The following is a 21,832-nucleotide window of genomic DNA, read 5'->3' on the forward strand; positions in this document are numbered from 1 at the left end:
AATCCCTTCTCACCTCCTGAAGAAATTTGCAGGTAACAGGGCAAGACCGCCGTGGGGGCTGGTCCACCCAAGGTGATGGCGGTTAGTCACCGGCTTGAGCCAGGGAAGGGGGCAAAGGAACGTGTGCTTTCAAAAATAACGCAGGAAAAGGCTGTGCAGCCTCCTCTCTCAAAATCTCCCTGCAGAAGGAAGCTCCTGGACCTGAGGCATTCACAAGAAATGCACTTAACTCCCGGGGCTCTAGGGTCAAAACCCGGTTCACTGTGAGGTGTCAGACTTACCTTCTGTCTCAAAGTGATTATGGCGAGAGTGACTTTTTCGTGAGGGGAACACGTTTCTCCGCGGTAAAGCCCTCCTCCCCCTTCCCTGGTGCCTGGGGTCTGCAGTCGGACCCTGGTACTGGGTGCTGAAGGAGTCTGCTAAGATGTGGCCTTTCTGCAAGGCTTGCGGTCACTGGGAGCCCCAAGGTAGGTGTCCTGGAAGCCTGAGACCTGGGGGACCACGTGAGGAAGGGCCATTCCTGCTGTGCACGCTCGTGCTGACTTCTCAGGTAACCCTTCTCCGTGCATTGCTTTGGTGACAAACAGAAGATAGGAAAGTGGAAGGAAAAGAAATTTGGTTTTCTTCTTCTTTTTTTAATTTGGCTTGGGAGTCAGGCCTGACGAGGGAGGGTCCCGGGCCGGCCAAGCTTCCGTGAGACACAATTTCTCCTGTCACCTGACAGGAATCCACTGAGGACCAAGCCCTCAGGATGCCCTTGGGGGCCAGTCTCGGGGGGGGCTGCATCACACAGGGCAGCTGGAAACGAAGGTCAGTGGGTCTCACTCGAGCCCCAGGGTCCAGGCCCAGGCTCCAAACCAGGCCAAGGGGGCTCACGGGAGGGCTGTGGTTTTCTGATCAACATGGCTCCGTGCAGAGGAGGCAGGTGGCCTGCACCTGGGGCACCGAGTGGGCGGCAGAGATGGCTGGCCTGGAGTGCCCCCCGAGTCTCCTGGTGGGAGTGCCTGTGTGGAGGACAGTCCGCTCTCAGGGCCTGGGGCATGGGTGGCCCATCTTGCCTCTATTCAGGGCGGTGAGACCGGGGACCCTGGTGCCTACCCTGTTCTGAGGCCGGCCAGGTGCCCCTTCTCTGGGCGTGGCTGGAGCGGGTTGGCCATTCGGGGGCGGGAGGTCATCGTCCCTGTCCTCACTAGTCTGAAAGAGGGGGCCTGCTCTCCTGGGTCACAGTGATCCACCTGCGTTTGACCATAAACCGCCCTTCCACCAGTTTTGGGGGTGAACGCAAGTGTCTCTGTCGTCCTCTGTGGACATCGACGTGGCTGTTAAGTGTTACTCTGAGGTGTGGGAGGTGAACAGGCGGGGGAGTGGGCAGGTAGGAGATGGGGCCGTGTGGGTGGGCAGGTATGGGGGTTGGGCTGGCGGAGAGGGAAGGCAGGTGGGCAGGTGGCACCTTGTGTTACCACGGGCAAGGACGCGTCTGCACGAGGGCATGTGTGAGAGGACATGTAAGCATGGCAGAGGAAAGACCCGTGAGGACACTTGGAGAACCAAGCCAGACCCGCCTCCCTGGCTGTGACCCAAGGCACCTGGTCCTCATGAGGCACAGGGCACTTCCCCCAGGGATGTTGGCCCCCTGCCCTTGTGTTTTATTTTGCCCCAGTCTCTGTTTCTCCAAAACTGGAGGTGCCCAGCAGCCTGGCCGTCGCAAGGGCTGCCGTCTCCCTCTTCCTCGTTGCCTTTCTCACCTGGGCCCTGGTGTTCCCTGGATGTCATGGGCAGCACAGGGTGCAGCCCCAGCAGCCAGGCCCTGCCCAAGGAGATGCCAACCATCTGGCTTCCGCCCCATCCCTAGGTCAGGTGTCAGGTACCATTCCCAGCGAGCAGCGTGTGGTGGGGCAGCTGAAGGCACCGCTTCTGGTGCCCAATGGTCACGTGATTGTGGGTTGTCCTTTGAATGCTTTTAGCTGGCCAGTCCGGGGCTACAGGATGTCCTCAGTAAAGCCTCACTAACCCGCCCCCTGCCCCGTCTCTTGGGAGTTGTGGGCTGGGCAGAGGGGTCACGCCAGGGATGGAGATGTGGATGAGCTCTTTGTGTTGGGCACCTTTGCAGAAACACATCAGGACCTTGTGGGAGGTGCAGGCAGAGAAAACAGTCCTGGGGAGGAGGGGGTGGGCACAGAGGTCTCAGGTGTAATGGGGCACTGAGCTTCCGCACGGGTGTGCTGGGGGGCCAGCTGCTGTGGCAAACGATCCCATTCGAGTGGTCAGGATGGGAACTCACATACCTGTGTTTTCTCACCTGGGAAGTAACATTGAAGAGACAGTCATGAACAAAGTTACGCCTGAATGGATTGTTCCCCCCCACCCCCCCCGTGCTGTTTACCGAGATAAACTTCCACTGTCATGGAGCCATGTGGAGAATGTCCCCTAGGCTCCGTGAAGGGCACCCACCGAATGGGTCCTGTGGAGACAGTGGAAATGGGAGATCTGGGCTCTGCCTGGCAGCTGGTGCAGTCTTGGGTCTCCTGGAACTCTCTGGAGCCAGTGTTTGCCGCCACCCCTGACTGTCCTGTGGGAGCCACCAGCAGTCACCAACCGTGTGGCCACACTGAGTGCCTGGCAGCCCTCGCAAGCCCAGGCCCCATCTGAGGTGGAAGCTGGGCAGGTGACTGAGGGCTGGGTGACTGCAGGCGCTGGGGAGCCCGCCCCACCCGCCCAGCAAGCCTGCCTGTAGTTGGGGGACAGTGAGGCAGGAGGGTGACAGCCGACTCCTCATCTCCGATGCTGCCGTGGCCTCGTGTTGCCGGTCCTGGCCACATGTCTGGGCCTTGTGGCTGCTGTTCCCGCAGTGACATTCCAAACAGCACCGCCCTCAGAAAAGAGCATGAGGGACAGTGGGTTTCCCTGGAGCCCCTGCACCTGAAAGGCTTACCAGCCCCAAGGCAGCCGGAGACCCCTCCTCCCTTTCCCTCGGGACCGGAAGCCCCAGCAGGGTCTGGGGCAGATGTTGCTGACTGCCGGTTAGGGGACTCACTCGTCCTCCTAGCTGGACACGCGTTAGCCGTTGGTGCCAGAGCTGTGCTGAGCACTGTCCCCACCATCTGCTCATGCACGTTCAGTGTGTTCACTTCTGAGTTTTTCTTTTTTTTTTGGTCAAAACTGTCATTTCACTTGGTCCTTTTGATTCAACTTTAAAATGCCGAACTACCCCTTAGCCTGTGTTGATAATTTTAACTCACGTGTGCTTAAATGTGCATTAATTACGCATTATAACCTGAACCCCCCACATCCGCTGGCTGTATCAGATCTTTGTTTTCTGTTTGCTTTGCAGAGTGCCGATGTGCGCGAGCACTCTGCTGAGATGCTCTATCTCCTTAATCAGCAGGGGACTCTGCATTATTCTGTGCAGTTAGCTTGACATTGTTTTGTTCAGAAATCTAACTCATTCTAGATCCTCGCGTCAAAGTGAGATTCGTCGGATGCATAATTAAAGCATAACAAAACCCCACAGTGCAAGCCCACGGTGCCCCCTCCCAGGCACAAGTATTTAGAACTCCGCTGCGGCTGTGTTCTTGGTGCTAACGGCTGTGTGCGTCTGTGCTTTGCAGTGTGTGACATTCCTCTCTACAACATATGTGACTACAACATCACCAGAGACCGGTGCAAGGAACTCGGGTGCTGCTTCTACAAAGGCGTGTGCTATGAAAAAGCGGTTCCCATAAGTACCCGGAAGCCCATCTCCCTCCCGGGCGCCTCCTGCTGGACGGGCCTCTGTTGTTCCCTGGTCCCATCACTCTGCTTGGCACCTTGGTGGGAAGAGCAGTTTTAGGTCTGTGAACGAGGGGAAAAGCCACCAGAGGAAATTCACTCCCAGATGGAATCCACCTGATACTAGGGAGGGTACTTCTGGGACTCTGGGCACGCTGGGGGTGCAGAAGCAGCTGGTTCCGGGTGTGCTGGTCACCAGCTGTGCACAAGATCAGACCCGCTGAGCGTGGGCGCTGGAGCCCTGCAGCCGGGGCACGAGGGCCAAGGACGAGCCCCGATGGGGCTTCTCCTCAGGCTTGTCACCATCAGAACAAAACCAGACTCCCACTGAGGTGCGTATCCTGACCCCTGGGGCCTGGGATGTGCCTGGGGAGACCAGGCCGGCAGGGGGTCCAGGGATGAGGGGGCAGTGGGGGCAGGAGAGAGGCCGCCACCCTCAGAGTAGGGGCCCGCTTCCTGGAGGTGGTGAGGGAGGCACACGGTGGAAAGAAACGGGGGAGTCACGGGTGGGAGAGGCAGGTGTGGAGTGGGGTGTTAGCGGTGGCCTCTGTGGGAAGGGCTCTCTAGTGATGCAGTCTGGGTGTTTACTCACACCTCACACCTTTGGTCTTCTGTGCCTCGAGAATTTTCTTCTCTTTGTTCTACTATTGGTTTTGAGAGGGGTGCGAGAACAAGCACGAGCAGGGGAGGGACAGAGAGAGAGGGAGGAGAGAAAGGATCCCAAGCAGGCTCCATGCTGTCAGTGCAGGGCCCGGCGTGGGCCTCAAACTCACGAGCCGTGAGATCATGACCTGAGCTGAAATCAGGACTTGGACACTCAACCGACTGAGCCCCTAGAATTTTCTAAATAGTTGCAAACCCGTCAAGAAATTCCACTTGACGACTGATGTGTCTTCTTGCCCTGTTTGTGGCCTTTCAGCAATGAGGATGCTTGGCTCTAGGAGTGTCTGGGAACGGACAAGCAAGTCTCTGCAATGAGGCGGCCTGCTCAGGCCCTGTCGGAGAGGGGGGAGGGGCCGGCAGGCAGGAGGAGCTGGCAACCGGCCGTGGTCACCCAGCAGCTCCGGTGCTGTGGGACAGCGTGTCCCAGGCCAACTCTGCTCTGTCCCCCATCCCAATGGATAAAGGCACACTCGTGCCACACAACTGGGAAGGTTTCTTCTTGTTTCCTCCTCTGAGCCCCAGGTAGGCTGAGCCCTTAGAGGACAGACATGGGGACTTTCCTCATTCCCGGACACGGGAAGGCCTAGCAAGTCAGGAACAATTGTGACTGGTAACTGTTACCAAAGAGTGACCCACTGGGGCCACCTGGATCCCGCCTAGCCAGCGCCTTCAAGAAGAAAGTGACCTTTTGGACAAAAGGATTCAAGGGGCGCCTGGGTAGCTCAGTCGGTTAAGCGGCCGACTTCGGCTCAGGTCATGATCTTGCGGTCCGTGAGTTCGAGCCCCACGTTGGGCTCCGTGCTGACAGCTCAGAGCTGGAGGTCTGTTTCAGATTCTATGTCTCCCTCTCTCTCTGCCCCTCCCCCGTTCATGCTCTGTCTCTCTCTGTCTCAAAATAAATAAATGTTAAAAAAAAAAAAAAAAAAAAGGATTCAAGAAGCAAAAGCCATTGGGGGATCCTGGCTTGCCAAGGGGAAGCCTGTATCTTGCTTTATGGTGAAGATTTGGCACTTGGGGCAAAGAAGAGGAAGTTTGGCTTCTCAGAAAGAGGCGCAGTCAGAGTCATGAGAAACACCATCAAGAGCTGGGAAGATTTCCTGATGACAATGTATCTTCCAGATCTTGACTTGGGAAGACTTGGGTCCAGACCCTCAGCTACTGATCTCTGCCTCTGGGAGACCCAGGCATCTCTAGGATCCCACACCTTCCCCTGAACCTGTAGATAGAAACAACTGGAAGTTATCTTTTTTTTGTTGTTATCTTTGCTGAGACCAAATTCCCTATAAATTACCCTTTTAAAGTACACAGTTCGTTGGCTTTTGGTATATTCACAGAGTTGAATCCCCACTATCCCGTCCAGAACATTTTATTATCCCCAGAGAAACCCTGTACTCATCAGCTGGACAATCCCCATTCCCCGTCCCCCCCACCCCACCTCCAACCCCCGGCAACCACCGATTGACCTCTATGGGTTTTCCTCTTCTAGACATTTCCTATTAATGAATCCTACAGTGTGTGCCTTGTGTATCTGGCTTCTTTCACACAATGTTTTCAAAACACATCCGTGTTGTAGTCAGCATTTTATGCTTTTGTATGGTTGAATAACATTCCGGTATATGGACATGTCACATTTCGTTTACCCCTGTATCACTTAATGGACATTTGGGTGGCTTACACTTTTTAGCTATTACGGATAATGCCACTATGAAACATTTGTGTGTAGTTTTACATGAACCTGTTCCACTTCCCTTGTGTGTTACCTAGAACCAGAATTGCTGGATCATACGTTAACTATATTTAAAATTGTTAAGGAACTGCCAACTACTTTCCCAAGTGCTGCACTGTTTGATAGTCTCAAGAGCAGTACGCGAGGATTCCAGTTTCTCCCCATCCTCGCCGGCACTAGTTGTCTTTCTTTTTGATTATAGCATCATGGTAGATGTGGAGTTGTAGGTCACTGGGGTTTTCATTGGTGTTTCCCTGATGAGTACCATGGTGAGTGTGTTTGCATATGCATTATTATGGCCATTTGTATATCTTCTCTGAAGAAAAGTCCATTCAGACTCCTTGCCTGATTTTTAACTGGGTTGATTGTCTGTTTATTGTGGGGTTGTAAGACTTCTTTGTATATTCTGGATAGTAGACCCTTAACAATACGTGATTTGCACCTACTTCCTCCCAATCTGTTTGGTCTTTTTACCTTCTTGATAGTGCCTCTTTGAAGCACAAACTTTCTTAGTTTTGACGATGCCTAGTTTGTTTGTTTGTTCTTTGGCTGTTTCTGCTTTTGGTGTCCTAGCTAAGAAACTAGTGTCTAATCCAAGACACAAAGATTTACATCTCTGGTATTTTCTAAGAAGTTTATAGTTTTAGCTTATGCATCCATGTTTCTGGTCCATTTTGAGTTTTAATTTTTTTTATGTGTTGTGAGGCAGGGATCCAACTTCATTCTTTTGCATACAGATATCCAGGTGTCCCAGCATCATTTGTTGAAAAGACCATTCTTTCCCCCGTTGAATTGCTTTGGCATCCTTGTTGAAAATCAATTGCCCGTAAATGTGAGGGTTTATTTCTGGACTATTGTTTTATTCCACTAAGCCGGTATCACACCATTTTGATTAATGTAGCTTTATAATAAATGTTGAAATTGAAAAGCATGAGTCTTCCAACTTTGTTCTTTTTAAAGGTTGTTTTGGTTACTGTGGATTCTTTGTATTTCCATATTTAGGATCAGCTTGTCAATTTCTGAAAAAAATGCCATCTGACATTTTGATAGGGATATTTGTGTTGAATCTATAGATAACTTGGGGGTGGGTATTACCATTTTAATAATGTTAATTTTGATCCATGAACAAGGATGTCTTTCCACTTACTTAGATCTTTTCTTTCAACAGTATTTTATAGTTTCTAGTTGTGTTTCTTTTGTTAAATTTATTCCTAAGCATCTTATTCTCTCTGATGTTGTTGTAAATGGATATATCTCCTTAGTTTGGTTTTCAGATTGTATATAGAACCCTAGGAATATACACAGGAAAATCGAAAGTTTGCTAGAATACAGAAATATAATTGACTTTTGTATATTGATCTTGTATCCTGCAACCTTTTGTGTTCATTTATGACTTCCCATTTTTAGTTGGTTACTTAGGATCTTCTAGATATAAGAGTATGTCATCTGCAAATAGAGATCATTTCACTTCTTTCTTTCAATACAGTTGGTTTCATTTCACTTTCTTGCTTAATTGCCCTGGCTAGAAACTCACTGATTCCATTCATCAGTGAGAATGGACATCCTTCTCTGGTTCCTGATCTTGAAAGAGTTTTCAGCGTCTCATCACATGTGCTGGTAGCCGTGGGTTTTACTAGAGGCCATTTATCAGGTCAAGTAAGTTCCCTTCTCTTCTTACTCTCTGGAGGGTTTTTATTACGAAAGGTGGTGGATATTATAAAATTCTTTTTCTGCATCTAGTGGTGCTCTTGATGACAACTGTGGATTTGAGTTACTGTCTAGTATCCTATGCTTTCATCTGGAAGGACTCCCTTTAGCATTTTTTGTAAGACAGGTCTGCTAGTGATGAAGTCTCTGTTTTTGTGTATCTGGGGATGTATTAATCTGTCCTTCATTTTTGAAGGATAGAGTTGCAGTGTATAAAATTCCTAACTGGCAGTCCTTCTGTGTCAACACTTAGAGTATTTCATCTTTTAGCCTTCTGACCTCCATGGTTTCTGACAAGGAATCTGCTTTTAGTCTTGAAGCTTCTTTATATAAAGCATGTTTCTTCTGCTGTTTCCAAGATTCTCTTTTGACTATTTGCCATGTGTCTTTGAATTTATCCTCATCATCAAATGTGGGAAATTTTGCCATTTCTTCAGACATTCTCCTGTCTGTCCACTCCCTCTGGGCCTCTCATTGTTCGTATTTGGTCCACCCCACAGGTCTCTGAGGCTCTGTGAGCTTTTCTTGATCCTATTTTCTGTTACTTGGACTGGGTAATCTCAACTCATTTATCTTCAAGTCTGCAGATTCTTTCTTTAGCCCACCCCAATCTGTTGAGCTCTCTAGTGATGTTTCATTTCTGGTATCATATTCTCAACTCCAGAATTCTATTTTGTTCTTTTCTAAAAAAAATAATTTCTGTGTCTGTATTGGTACTTTCTACTTGGTGAGATACGTTCTCATACTTTAGCTCTTCAGATATGGTTTTCCTTCAGCTTTGACATATTTAAATTTTTTATGTTTATTTTTGAGAGAGAGAGAGAGACAGACAGACCATGAGTGGGGTAAGGGCAGAGAGAGAGGGAGACACAGAATCTGAAGCAGGCTCCAGGCTCCGAGCTGTCAGCACAGAGCCTGATGTGGGGCTCGAACTCACGAACTGTGAGATCATGACCTGAGCTGAAGTCAGACCCTCAACCGACTGAGCCACCCAGGCGCCCCTCTTTTGACCGTATTTAAAGGGGCTAATTTAAAGTCTTTGTTTGGTGATTCCAACATCTGGTCTTCCTCAAGGACAGTTTCTACTGATGGTGTGTGTGTGTGGCCATACTTCTTTGCATATCTAATGTTTTTTGTTGAAAACTAGACATTTAGAAATATGTGGCACCTCTGAAAACTGTGTTCTCCTGCCTCCCCAAAGTTGTCATTGGCGTTGTTTAATGACTTTTCTGAATGAATTCAGTAAAGTCTGTATTCTTTGTGGTCTGCAGCCATTGAAGACTCTGCTTGTTAGTCTGCTGGTCAGCTAATGACAGAAATCTGCCGAGATGCTTGGAAACAATGTCTCACAGTCTTCGCTTAGGTGCTCTATGTGTGTGTTGGGGACATACCTTCAGCCGTCAGCCAATTTTCAACTGTGCCTTAATCTTTACTCCATGCTTACACAGAGCCTTGAGTTCAGCCAGAAGTGAGAGCCTAGGACCTTCTCCGGTATTTCCTCTGTACGTACACAGCCTTGAGTATGCCCATTGCCTTCTAGATTCCAGGGAATATGTTGCACCTTTTCAAATCCCCTTCAGACAGATAATTCCCCAAGTTTTCCTTTTAAGCTTTCTGGTCCACCGATTGTCTACCCCCAAGTGCTGTCGGCCACTTTAGCTGCCATGATTTTCCACAGTTGCCTCTGTTTTCAACAAATGCCTGAGAGAAAGCTGTTCACGCTAAATTAGCTCCAAGTCAGGTCAAACAAAGACAACCTTGCAAGTGGGATCTTCTAGTGAAGTGGCAGGTGGACAAAGTAATGACGGTGCTCTGGGCCTGGGACTTTGAAGGATCTTCAGCCCTGCTCTGCTCCCTCCAGGGATGCCAGGCTGCTAGTAGTCGCCATGACTGTGGGCTATTGGTTCAAGACTCGCATGGAATTAGAGGTGAGCAGGAGTGGGAATAGGGCAAGTTAAAATGTCCACAGGTCAGTGTTCTTAGTGACCGCCATCTGTTCATCTGCAAGCTTTTGATTGGTTAAGTTTCCGAGTTCCGAAAAAGTAGATTCTGACAAATGGTGCCAATGTTCTCACTGGTTTTTATGGAGGAAGGATCTGGTGGGGCGAGGGGGGTTCTTTTCTGCCATGTTTTTTTTTTTTTTAATTCCTGATGTCACACTGGAAATTCTGGACTTCGGTGAACCTCCGGTCCAGTCATACACAAGCGGGTGGTGAGAGCTGCAGGGAGTCACGGCGCTTTGTCTCTAAAGGGGTTTGCCCTCCCGCCTTTTCATCATAAACCCACAACCTTCGGGCAGAACCCTGCCTGGGCCCCAGTCTTCCAGCGTGGGATGGCCTGCTGTCCGGTGTCTTGCTCTGAGCAGAGTCCACGGCCTGGTGGCGGTCTGGCCGTCATCTGGTGCTTTTTGGATTTGTCATCTTTCTGTCTTTCTGTGGCCTCAGTGGCCTGCCGCACACATCTCACTACTTGGGGGCCACAGACGAGTAGGGTCCGGCTCACTTCCTTTTCCATTGTGGAGTTCTCTTTCCTGGAAGGCTCTGATGTCTTCCTGAGGTTTTTCAGAGATGTTTACCATTTGGGGCTTCTAAAAGCAGGAGACCTTCCCATCCAAAGGGCATTTGAATGTGGTTTTTCAGTCTTCTACGTATGAAGGTGCAGAAGCTGTTCGGTTCCCTGATGAGGTCACGCATGCGGTCATGGTCTTTGGTGGTCACCCTGGTTCACTCCCGCCCCAGGGAGACGGCCCCAACAGCAGAAGGTGGTGAAATGGATCCTTCAAGGGAGATCGCAGCTGGCAAGGGCACACAGATTCAAGCTGCTGCCACTTCTGTTTCCATCTGTCCCTCCCCTGAGCATCTTGTCAGGAGCATTTTATGCAGGAGTTGGCCATTTTGTGCTTGTTAGTATGCAATTGAGACGTTGCTTATGTTAACATTATACTTATGCCCATTACTCATATGAAGAATGAGCCTTATTCTTTTTTTATTTCCCATTTTTTAAATTTTTGTTTTTTTTTTATATGAAATTTATTGTCAAATTGTTTTCCATACAACACCCAGTGCTCATCCCAACAGGTGCCCTCCTCAGTGCCCATCCCCCCCCCGACCCCCATCAACCCTCAGTTTATTCTCAGTTTTTAAGAGTCTCTTATGGTTTGGCTCTCTCCCCCTCTAACTTTTTTTTATACTACGTGGCAATGAGAAAGAATGAAATCTGGCCTTTTGTAGCAACGTGGATGGAACTGGAGAGCGTGATGCTAAGTGAAATAAGTCATACAGAGAAAGACAGATACCCTGTGTTTTCTCTCTTATGTGGATCCTGAGAAACTTAACAGAAGGCCACGGGAGAGGGGAAGGAAGAATGAGCCTTGTTCTTGACAGCACCTGATTTACCAGTGTCTGTAAGGAACCCAGAAAAGAACACAAAGTCTCAAGAATTTTTTGTCCTGGAAGAGGCGTCACTGTTCTACAAGTGGGGATATCGTTTCTGCATGGGGGCAAGTGTTCATCCTGTCTCCATCCTTGCACTGTTCACACAGGAGTTGCGTGGGCGAGGCTTTTTCTTAACTTCTAACTTGTTTCAGGCTCGAGAGGCTGGGCCGTCTGTGGGAAGAGTCTGGGCAGTGAGCCCTGCATCTGGGTTCTCACTGAGCCCTCAAGATATTTTTCATTTCCTTGACATCTTTCTCATTCAAGACGGCAAGCGAGCCTTTGTGCTGTGTAAGTTGTAGTATTCGGTGACAGGGTATTGGGAGTTCTTTGTGCGCATAATTCTATGTTAGGAAAACCTTTCACCAGCTTCTTAAATTGGCTGGTTTGAAGTGCACATTGTGTTGTGGCATAATCTGTATTATTAAGAATATGAACTTGGGAAATTAGCATCAGATCTTTGAGAACAAATTGGGAATCCAAAGAGAAGGACTTATTGTCATTCTTTAGTCTTTAGGGCACGTTATTTAACACGTCACTTTTTTCCAAGTGTTTGACTTCTGTTTCTTCACGGGAATCATGCAGATGATTTCAAAACTTTAAACTGCATCTGGGGGCGAACTTACCAAGAGATTTCTGAAAGAAAATTATACTTTCTTCAGTTGCTGCCATTTCTCTGTGACCAATCACAATATCTTGTTTATGATACACCATACATATCGTTTATAACAGATTGTGTGCTGGCCAGCTCCTGTGCAGAGAGAGTCACGGAGATGCAGTCTCTGCCTCCAGGAACTTGACACCAAGGACCAAAAATACTTGCACCTGTAAAGATGCAGAAGCTATACTGAGACTTGAATACTCACACATGGTCCATGTGCGTGTGTCTCTTCAACGGCTTCACTCACATAAATTCTAAATTTACACCATGAAGTAAGGGATCCACTGAGGAGCATATATTCCCCGGAATTCAAGAATTTGAGGGCTCCTTTCTTGTCCCTTAAAAGCTCCTGGTTTGCTCGTTCACTTGGGTCCTTGCATTCAGTTCATTCAGCATCACTCAAAGTATACTTTCTCTGAGCCAAGCCCTTTGCCTACACCCTTGTATTAGTTATTGTTGCAGAACAAATTGCTCAAAATTTAGCTAAATAAGGTCACATTCATAGGTACCAGAGGTTTGGACCAACAGATCATTTGGGGGGGCGGGGGACACAATTCCTAAATTGTGTCTAAACGATCTAAAGTGATGGCTTAGAAGCTTAGTTGGATGGTGTGGGGCTTGGCCACTCATCCATCCGAGGGCCCGACTGGAACTGAAAGGTCTTCTCCAAAGTGGCTCCCTTTGCGGGCACGTGGTTCTGACGGTTAACAGGAACCCCTTTCCCATGCCATGAGGTCTGCTTCCCTGTCCTTATGACATGACTGTCTCTTTCCAGAGCGAGTGACCTGAGAAAGCTGGGTAGAAGCCACAGTGACACTCTGACCTAGCCTTAGAAGTTACATCCTGGTTCAGAGCTAATGCTATCTCTGCCCCATGGAGGTGTCTGTACTGACCTGCGTGTGAATACCAGGAGGCAAGCCCTCCCGCAGGCCATCTTAGAGGCTGGTTGTTCTAGCCCTGGGGATGGAGAGGTGAACTCAGGTGAACACATTGCCCTGGGAAAGGTATCCCTGAGAGAAGCCCCGGCTGATTAGAACAGAGCCTCCAACAAGTAGCTCGCCAGTTGGTTCACTGCTGTGGTGTGCTGGTGACCGCACAGGCCAGCCCCCCACCCCCTCCGTCCTCTTCCTGATGCACGCTTGACCACGGAGCACCCTTCCTATGCCTGACCATCCCCTACTGAGCTCATATCAATATGAGAAAATTAAGCATTTGGCTTCAGCCCCCTTCAGTTTTTGACTTCAGCCCCACGGAAAGGATCCCGGAGGCCCCGTCCGTTCTCAGAGACCCTCTGGCTCAGTCCAGAGAATATAATTCCCACTGGAGTCACCTTCCCATGCCTGGGAAGCAGCTTTCTCTGCAGCTACTGCTTAACCTTCTGTCAATGGGTTGAACCGTGTTCCCCTAAGTGATCTGCCGAAGTTCAAACCTCCGGTACCTGTGAATGTGACCTTACGTAGAAACAGGGTCTTTGCAGATGTGATCAGTGAAGATGAGGTCACGCTGGAGTAGAGGCATTGATTCCAGTACGACTGGTGTCCTTCCAAGAAGAGCCTGAGTTAGACGCAGCGCACACAGGGGAGCACCACATGAAGACAGGGTCACGTGGGGAAGATGCCCCAAGATGACGAGGCAGAGAGCGGGGGATGCATCTACAAGGACAAGGACACCCGGGGGCGCCGGGCCCACCAGGAGATGGAAGAAGCAGGCAGGACCTCCCAGAGTCTTCGAGGGATACCTCCATTTTGGACTTCCACCTCTATAACCCAGACACTGTACTTCGCTATTGCGTTAAGCCACTGGTTAGTGGTGCTTTTTTCTAGCTGCCTCAGGACACGAAGGCCACTCCCAAGGACACAGCGTCCAGCAGTATTCCTGCCAGTTAAGGATGGGTGAAAACGGTTTATGGGAGGAGGTAAGAGACTTGAAGCACATCTTGTCACTCAGGGTGGGGTTTCCAAGGAGGCTGGGCTCTGTCCCTTAAGAGTGAAAGCGAGAGAAGTGGCAGTGGTGACAACGGTGTGTGTGCTGCCTGCTGGCAGCTCAGCTCTGCCCTCCAGTCCCCTGGACCCTTCCCTCTGCCTGTCGGAGACCATGTTGGGTGGAGGGCTCCCGCCGGGGCACGCTCATGGGCACCAGGCCTCCCGGATACAGTGCCTCGCTCTGCCTGAGACCGCTCTGTGACACGGAGACCCACAAGTCCATCCCAGCTGGGTGGGAGAGGGTCCTGCGGTGGAGGGTCCCCAAGAGAAGGCTGGGCCTCACCTGCGCCTGCTTCCACGGGGGTGAAAAGGGGCCCAGAGCTTTCCTGCACTGGGGACCATGGCCACAGGGGCCGCCTGCCCCCTCCGAGAGTCACCTTGAGGCCTTGGCTCTTCCGGTGGGCTCGTCTAGGGAAGACATGGGCAGTGTGGGGACAGTGGAGCCCCTTGTTAGTACGGCAGCCTTGGGATAACTCGCCTGAAGATGGAGAAACCGGTTCCTGGGAGTTGGAGGAGGGAGGCCCAGATCATGGGTGGCAAAGGGGCTTTTCTGGAGGAGACCAGGGAGCTGCCCGCACCACTGTCTTATGGGCAGCTCTCAGCTGTCCTCTTCATGGCCCGCGTGGAGCCCGTGGCAGTGTCCCCAGGGAAGGATTGGAGGAGAGGCCGCCTGGGCAGGGGCAGGGGTACTGCCCACCTCGGAGGCTGGACTGACTTGTAACAAACTGTTTTCCAGTCTATGTGCAGGTGTTTTCTGCCTTGATCGTGATCATTGCTGGGGCCTTTGTCATCACTATCATTTACAGGTCAGTTGTCTCTTCCTGTCTGAACTCACCCACAAAAGGTGCAGGACGCAGGGCGCTAGGGAGCAGGTGGGGGATCCTCTCAGGGCCTGAGCTCCTGACAGCAGCCCCCACCCCCGGTCCATGCCAACGTTTAAGGAGCACCCACACTGTCAGCCCCCTGCCGGCCCCCATTTGCCCATGAGAACCCTGTCCGGTGTCTGCTGTTATGGTGTAGATGAGAATCTGCCCTCTCCTTTCGGTGGGGAGGACACGAGGCCGTGGCCACTGGCAGCTGCCCACAGGCAGGCCTGGATTCCTCGCTGCCACTCGGGGCCAAGGTACCCCCACCGCAAGCCCCCTTGTGACGTGGAGAAAAGCCAGTGAGACTAGTCAAGTCACTTTGTCCCGCAGCAAGGAAAACCAGTCCCCTCCTGTGGGAACTCCTCTGGTGCCCGGTGACATCCTGAGTGGCCTTTCTGCAGAGTCATACTGCCCCGTCCCTGTTCTCACCCTCCGGAGTCTGAATGCCACACACGATTGTGTGTTTCAGCCTGTATAGGAAACTAACCTGGGAGCTATTAAGGCAAAGCGTGATCCTGAACCCTGAACCCTGTTTGAGGGGGACGTCCTGGTGGAGGACTGAGTGGCCCATTCAGTTTTCCATCTTTAATTTCCCTGATTGTAACAAAGAGTCTCTCCCCGTTAGAGTTGTTCAGGAGAGTAGGAGAGAAAAGGAACTCCGCACGGAACTGCTTCCGTCACCCATGTCCAGCGATCAAGTGGAATTGACGCTCTCCGGCGAGCAGGTGGGGTCCAAGCCTGGGAGTGCGGAGCCGTTGAACAGGAGCAAGGACAGCAAGGAGGAGGAAGAGGATGGTGAGGTGGAGGGCTGTCCCCACACAGGTCATGTCCTGGCGGTGGTGTGGGGACCCGGCCGCTACCGTGACGGCCTGATGGTCTGCTGCTGCTGGTCCCAGGGGGGTGCTCTGCAGGAAGCACAGGCATTGGTATATGTATTAAGTCTCTCCCGGGGCTCTGGCCATCGTTGCTTTTCACAGGCGAGCACCTGGCCGGGTTAGAGAAGGAAGCGTCCCCAATGGTCAGTTCTGCCTTAGGTGGCATCTGCAGGGACACGCCCTCTCTGGGTCTCTCCTTAACCCGTCAGTCATGGAGACTTGGTTTTACTGGAGCAGTTGGGAAGCAGAAGGGCGGGGAGAAGAGGTCTCCTGAAACGTCTTTTAGGATCCAGATCCTTGCCCCTGACCGAGCCGTGTCTGAGCTGTGGTCTTTCCCACAGGGCAGGGCGTCACCTTCTCAGGGCACTTTCTGCAGAGCGAAGCCACCAGAAGCCACGCTCTCCTTGGGTAACAGAGCAGGCAGCACAGACCCACTGACCAAACTGGCCTTTGAGTAAATCGTTGTTTACATGGCATATAATTGGCGTGTTCACAGACCTCATGACGTGGCTGAGTATTCCATTCAAAAGATCCACTTTCTTTATCTTAAATCCAGCAACACTGACAATAATGGATGGAAGAAGAAACCGAGGACTGAGGTGCACGGCAGAGGCAGAGTGAAGGTTGGCAGAAACACCCAAGTGAAATGGTCCAGCTGGCGAACCGCTGTGAAGTGTGTGATAGAAACAGCATCAATGACGAGACAATAAAGGTATTTTAGATGCTTCTTGTTCCGTGTCGTTGTAGTCAGTGCTGTCATTCTACCTTCGGACAGAGACAACCTGGGAAGTGCGCAGACGTTCGCTGGAAGCTTCCAGCGCTCAGTGGTGCCGCTTGTTAGCGCTGCCGGAGTCCAGGCAGCTCACAGCACCTCGCCGGGCTAGGCCACCGCGCCCTTTCTCAGAAGACAGGGTAGGTGGGCTTGTCGCTCTGACTCACGGGACCTCAGGACCTGCCCAGGAGGGGCGTGGCACCCATTTCTGGGAGGCCCCCGGCGGTCTGCTACAGCTTCCTCACAGCCCCTCTTCTGTGACAGAACACGACTAGTGGGTGCTAACCATGGGGGTTACAGCCCACCGAGCCCCTAGTCTTGGAGAATCTCTGCCCTCTACCTTGGAAACTTGTGTTCTCCAGAGCAGGTGTGGCTCATTCATCCGGACATTATGGGCTTAATGTGTGTGTGAGCATCTGTGTGTGCATGCACCTGCATTCATATGTGTGTACATATGTGCATACATGTATATGTGTGCATGTGTGTATGCATACGGGTGCATGTATGTCTGCACACGTGTGTCTACATGTATGCGTGTGCACACGTATGTATGCATGCTCGTGTGTGTGCATGTGTATCTGTATTTGTGCATGATCTTATGTGTGTGCACATATATATGTATACGTATATGTGTGCATATGTATATATGTATACTTGTGTATATGCATATGTATGAGTACATATGTACATACACATGCATATGTGTATGTGTACACGTGTGTGCACGTAGACATGTACACATGTGTATTCTCACATGTACCCATGTTTGCATGTATATGTGTATGCACGTGTGTGCACACGTATGTATGCTTGTGTGCACATGTGTGCATGTGTGTACACATGTATGTGTACACACACTTGTGTGTATGCATGTGTGTGGATGTATACGCGCACATATGTGTGCACACACATGATGTATGTATGCCTGTACACACTGCACATGCAGGCATGCACATGTATGTCTGTGTGCACGCGTGTGCATATACATGCGTGTGTATGTATATGTGTGTATACGTGTGATATGTATAATATATAATATATATATTATAATATATGATATATACTATATATATGTGTGTGTGTGTATGTGTGTGATATATATAATATATATATCAAGTTGAGCATACATTCTGCTTAAAGGGGTGAGCACTCAGCACCGAATGTCAGGGCAACAGGTCAAGCCCAGTGGGCGGGTGGGCAGGGCCTGGCGTTGTTGGCTCTGGGGGTCCCCATGGCGATTCCCACCCGGTTCCTGCTCTAAGGGCTTCCTTGTCAGAGCTACCTTGGGTCGAAGTTCATCTACTCCAATGAGCCTCAGGTTTATTTAGGGGACTGGAAGGAGTTGTGCCCCCAAAGAAGAGCTTGTTATGGCTCCCCGCAGGCTGGGAGCAAATCCGCCCGCTGTACTTGGAAAGGGCAGGGGACACGTGTGCCGTTTCGCATGGTCTTGAGAAAGTAACATGGCTGAGATGAGGTGCAGTAGCACGTTCTCTGTAACCCCAGATCCCCAAATGTCCTCTCAACACACAGTCGGTGTGGAAACACGAGTTTGTATAACACACTTCCCATGCCCTTTTACAACTCTCTGAGTTTTACATTTTGAGAGCTTCTCAGTCCAGACTGGCCCCGTTTGCAAGTGGCTGCATGTGGCCGGGGGCTGTGTGTGGACGGTGTGGTTCTGGAGGCGGGAAGGGGGATAGGTGCATCCGAGTCCAGCCCACCCCACCTTGCTCACTGTCCAGGGCAGCAGCGTGTCCAGCAGGTGGCTGTGAGCCTCCCTGGATGGCGCTGGCTTGGCCTAGCCCCCTCCCCTTCGTGGAGTGGACAGTTTAACCCTCATCGGGGTTGGGAAGGAGCATCAGCCAGTTGAAGCTGAGTACATCTACACATATGCACATATGTACACACATATGAATGCAGGTGCATGCACACAATGAGTACACTCCATTTATGGGACTAAATGGCTGCTTATGTTTTTACTTCCTTAGTTCTATTACAGAAAACACAAAACATTCAGAAAAGTAGAAATAAACTGTTCGTGTCCCCATGACCACAAATGACCATAGTTAGTACTTGATCATAGATGCTATTTTCTTCACATTTCTTCTCTAACACAATATTTTGAGTCCAGCCTGTGCTTGGGACAGTAATGGACGCTGGTCTTTTCTCCTGTGATGTTTATGTGTCGACCTGACTGGGCCACAAGGTGCCCAGATGTTTACTCGACCATAATTCTCGATGCATCTGTGAAGAGGTTTCTGGATGAGATTGACACTTGAATCAAGTAGACGGAGGAAATCAGATGGCTCTCCTAGTGTGGGTGAGTCTCATCCAGTCAATTGAAGGCCTGAACAGAATAAGAAGGCTGATTGTCCTCTGAGTAAGAGGGACCTCCTGCCTGATTGCCTTTGAACAGAAACATTGTTTTTCCTGCCTTTGATCTGAACTGAAAGATGGGCTTTCCTGGGTCTTGAGCTTGCCTGACTTCGGGTTGGAGCTCAGAGCATTGGCTCTCCTTGTGTCCAGGTTGCTGACTACACACCTGGGGACCTGTCAGCCTCCATAATTGCATAAGCCACTTCTTTAGAATCAGCCTCCTGTTTCTCTGGAGAACGCTGACCAATACCCCTCAGTGTAATGAAGAAGGTGGCCTCAGCCCAAGGAGAGGTCTGGTCTCTGTCCCTGTTGCCTGGGAGTTTCCCAAGGGCTAGAAATGTCTCTGGGACTCAGGGTGGGCCCCTAGACAGTTGCTAACAAGGTGACTCAGGACGGAGTCAGCTGCACCAGGCACACGGGCCATGGGCTGTCAGCCCAACCCCTTGGAGAGAAGAGGGCAGCAGGTTGAGTTCAACCACACGGACAGCAGTGTAATCAGTCGTGTCTTGTGTCTATATAATGAAGCCCCAGGAAACGCTGGGCACCGGGCTGGGCTGAGTGCCCCTGGTTGCTGACCGACATGGATGTGCCTGGAGGGTGGTGCGTCCCGAGGGCACAGAAGCGGCACCTGTGGGACCCTCTACCTCGTCCTGTGCGTCTCTTCCTTTGGCTGTTCTGATCTGTATCCTCTTGATACAATGAAACTTGAATCCTAAGTATACTCCTTCCTCGAGTCCTGTGGGTGGCTCTGGCAAATTGTGGTATGCAAGGGTGGTTGTGCAGACCCCCAGTTTTGCAGCCAGCTGGAGTGTGGGTGGTGCGGGGGCCCCAGACCTGAGGCCGGTTCTGGAGCGAGAGCAGTCGTGTGGAAACTGGTACCTCGGATTGTGCGGTGTGGCTAAACTGCCTGGTACCCTCTTCCTCACTGCCGTGATTTTGCCCCTGGCCCCACTGCTGGCTGCCCGCACCAAGGGAAGCTAGAACCACGTTCTCTTTACCCTCATCATCCTGGGAGGGGATGGGCCTGGGAAGGGTCATGTCAGGCTTGTCAGTGCCCAGAAGGACAAAGAGACCTCACCAGGTCCTGCAGAAGGTCGGGGAGGCCCACCTGGTCTGGGGAAGTGGAGGCCAGGTCATCCGGGCCTGAAGGAGGCCTGCAGTCCTGGCCATGAGTGTCCCATTTGAACCGCTCGCAGTGTTTTCTGTCCACGCTGCGTTCCGGGATCATCTCGTTCTTTGCCGCTGAAGCTTGTTGCACGTCTACGACGGGCATGCCATGAGCCTGCCCTCACAGAGACACAAACCCTCCTCCATCGGCCCGTGCAGTACCTGACAGATTATGGAATAATTCTCATTGTTCTCACTTGTCTGAGAATAAAAACATTTTATTCTGAAAGTAAGGTGGCATACACTATCATCTGATCTTTTGATGAAGCAAAGAAAAGCTGATTGATTTTTAGATAATGAACTTGCCGTTAAGTCTCGATTTGGATCCTGTGTATTTAACTGCCTAGTACCATTCGGCACGTCCCCACTCCGTGTTGTGTTGGTATGTCACCCACAGGACACGACACTTCCCGGGTCCAGTCCACATAGAGGCTGCTGCTGATTGTTCACAAGAAAAAGAAAGTCTGAGCATAGTCTTTGGCTCACAACTCTCCCTTCCCTCCCAGGATGATCCACAGTCTGTCTCTTCGTGCTTGTTTCTAGGTTGCAAGTAAATAGATTTTAAAAACGAACCTCAATCTCTTGCTTTCCCAGACTGATTTTAGAAATTAAATGCAGGTGCGTAGAATAAATTCCCCCCAGAGTGGCTTTCCGGAGTGCGGCTAGCAGTAGAATGAGCACGTTTACGTCTTCAGGTCTGTGAACATCTCTGCAACTGGGAGGAGGGCTCCAGAGCAATTGGCCAGGTGTGGGGCCGGGGGCTGGGGGCGTGGGGGGCAGCTCCTGGGGACACTGGGTGTGGTGTGGCCTGGGACCTTGGTGGCCCATGGGTGGGGTGTGCCGGATAATGACGAGGGGACGGAGGTGGGGCCGGCCTTTCCTCTGGCCCCACCCATCCCAGTGTGTCAGCCTGCCTGAGAGCTGCACGAAATCGGTCCTTCGGGATGAGGGGAACCAGCTTCCCCCAAGCAGTGGCAGGTGCCGCTGTGATCCGTGAAACGGTGCACACCCAGGTACACGGAGGTACATGGCAGCAAAACTGCTACAGTCTTCAGACAAAGCTCTGTCCTCAGCTGGGAGAGAGAGGATGGGCAAGAGGCAGAAAGCCAGCCCCCGAGATGCCTGCGTCCTGATCCCCAGAACCTGCGCATGTGTGAGTCGCTTTGCAGATGTGACACACTCGGGGTCCTGGAGGCCGGCCCGGCTGGTGACCCGGGTCCTAAGAAGTGGGCCCTCGCCGCAGCGGTAGGAGGGAGGTGAGCCTGGGAAGGCGGAGGAGGCATTATGGAGTGGCCATGAGCCCAGGAGCGAGCGCTCCTGGAAGCTGGATAAAGGCAAGGAATGGAGTCTCCCCGACACCTTCACTGTGCCCCCCACCGACCGGCAGAACTAACACATCCGTGCTGTATCATGCCGCTGAGTGCGTGGTGCTTTGTCACGGCGGCAGCAGAAAGCGGAGACGGGGCTGCTGTGAGCCTTCGTCTAGGACCGCGGGGTAGCAAGAGTGCTGCTGGTTACAGACACTCCAGCACCCTAGGGATGTTGTTAGGACCGCACAGCCTGTGCCCACAGCAGACCACCTGTATCAGGGCGTGCAGGCTGCTGCCAGCCGGGCCTCAGAGTCAGGAGCAGGTAGATAGAGGCAGGCAGGGGGCTCTGGGCACCCACGAGGTGAGTGGTCATGGTTCATGGTGAGCACAGCACAGTTGCAGGCTTCCTCTTGTCCTTCAGCCTTGGGGGTGCAGGTGTAGACAAGATGGAGAACTGGAGTAAGCAGGCTTGTAGTTTAGCCAATGGAGCATGCTGAGAGGGGAGGGGAGAAGGGTTAAGGGTGTCTA

General features: G+C 51.4%; 1 protein-coding gene across 1 annotated transcript in view; it reads left to right on the forward strand.

Annotated features, from left to right (window-relative positions):
* Nucleotides 1–21,832, forward strand: part of TEX29 (testis expressed 29) — a 42,857-nt gene that overhangs the window by 5,060 nt on the left and 15,965 nt on the right. The window contains 5 exon segments of the mRNA XM_030314246.2: nucleotides 3–32; nucleotides 3,609–3,722; nucleotides 14,675–14,744; nucleotides 15,430–15,599; nucleotides 16,236–16,391. Coding sequence (XP_030170106.1) covers nucleotides 3–32; nucleotides 3,609–3,722; nucleotides 14,675–14,744; nucleotides 15,430–15,599; nucleotides 16,236–16,300 — 449 coding nt within the window. The 3' untranslated portion in view covers nucleotides 16,301–16,391.

The sequence above is a fragment of the Lynx canadensis genome, chromosome A1 (genome assembly GCF_007474595.2).
Source record: "Lynx canadensis isolate LIC74 chromosome A1, mLynCan4.pri.v2, whole genome shotgun sequence".
Taxonomy (NCBI): Eukaryota; Metazoa; Chordata; class Mammalia; order Carnivora; family Felidae; genus Lynx; species Lynx canadensis.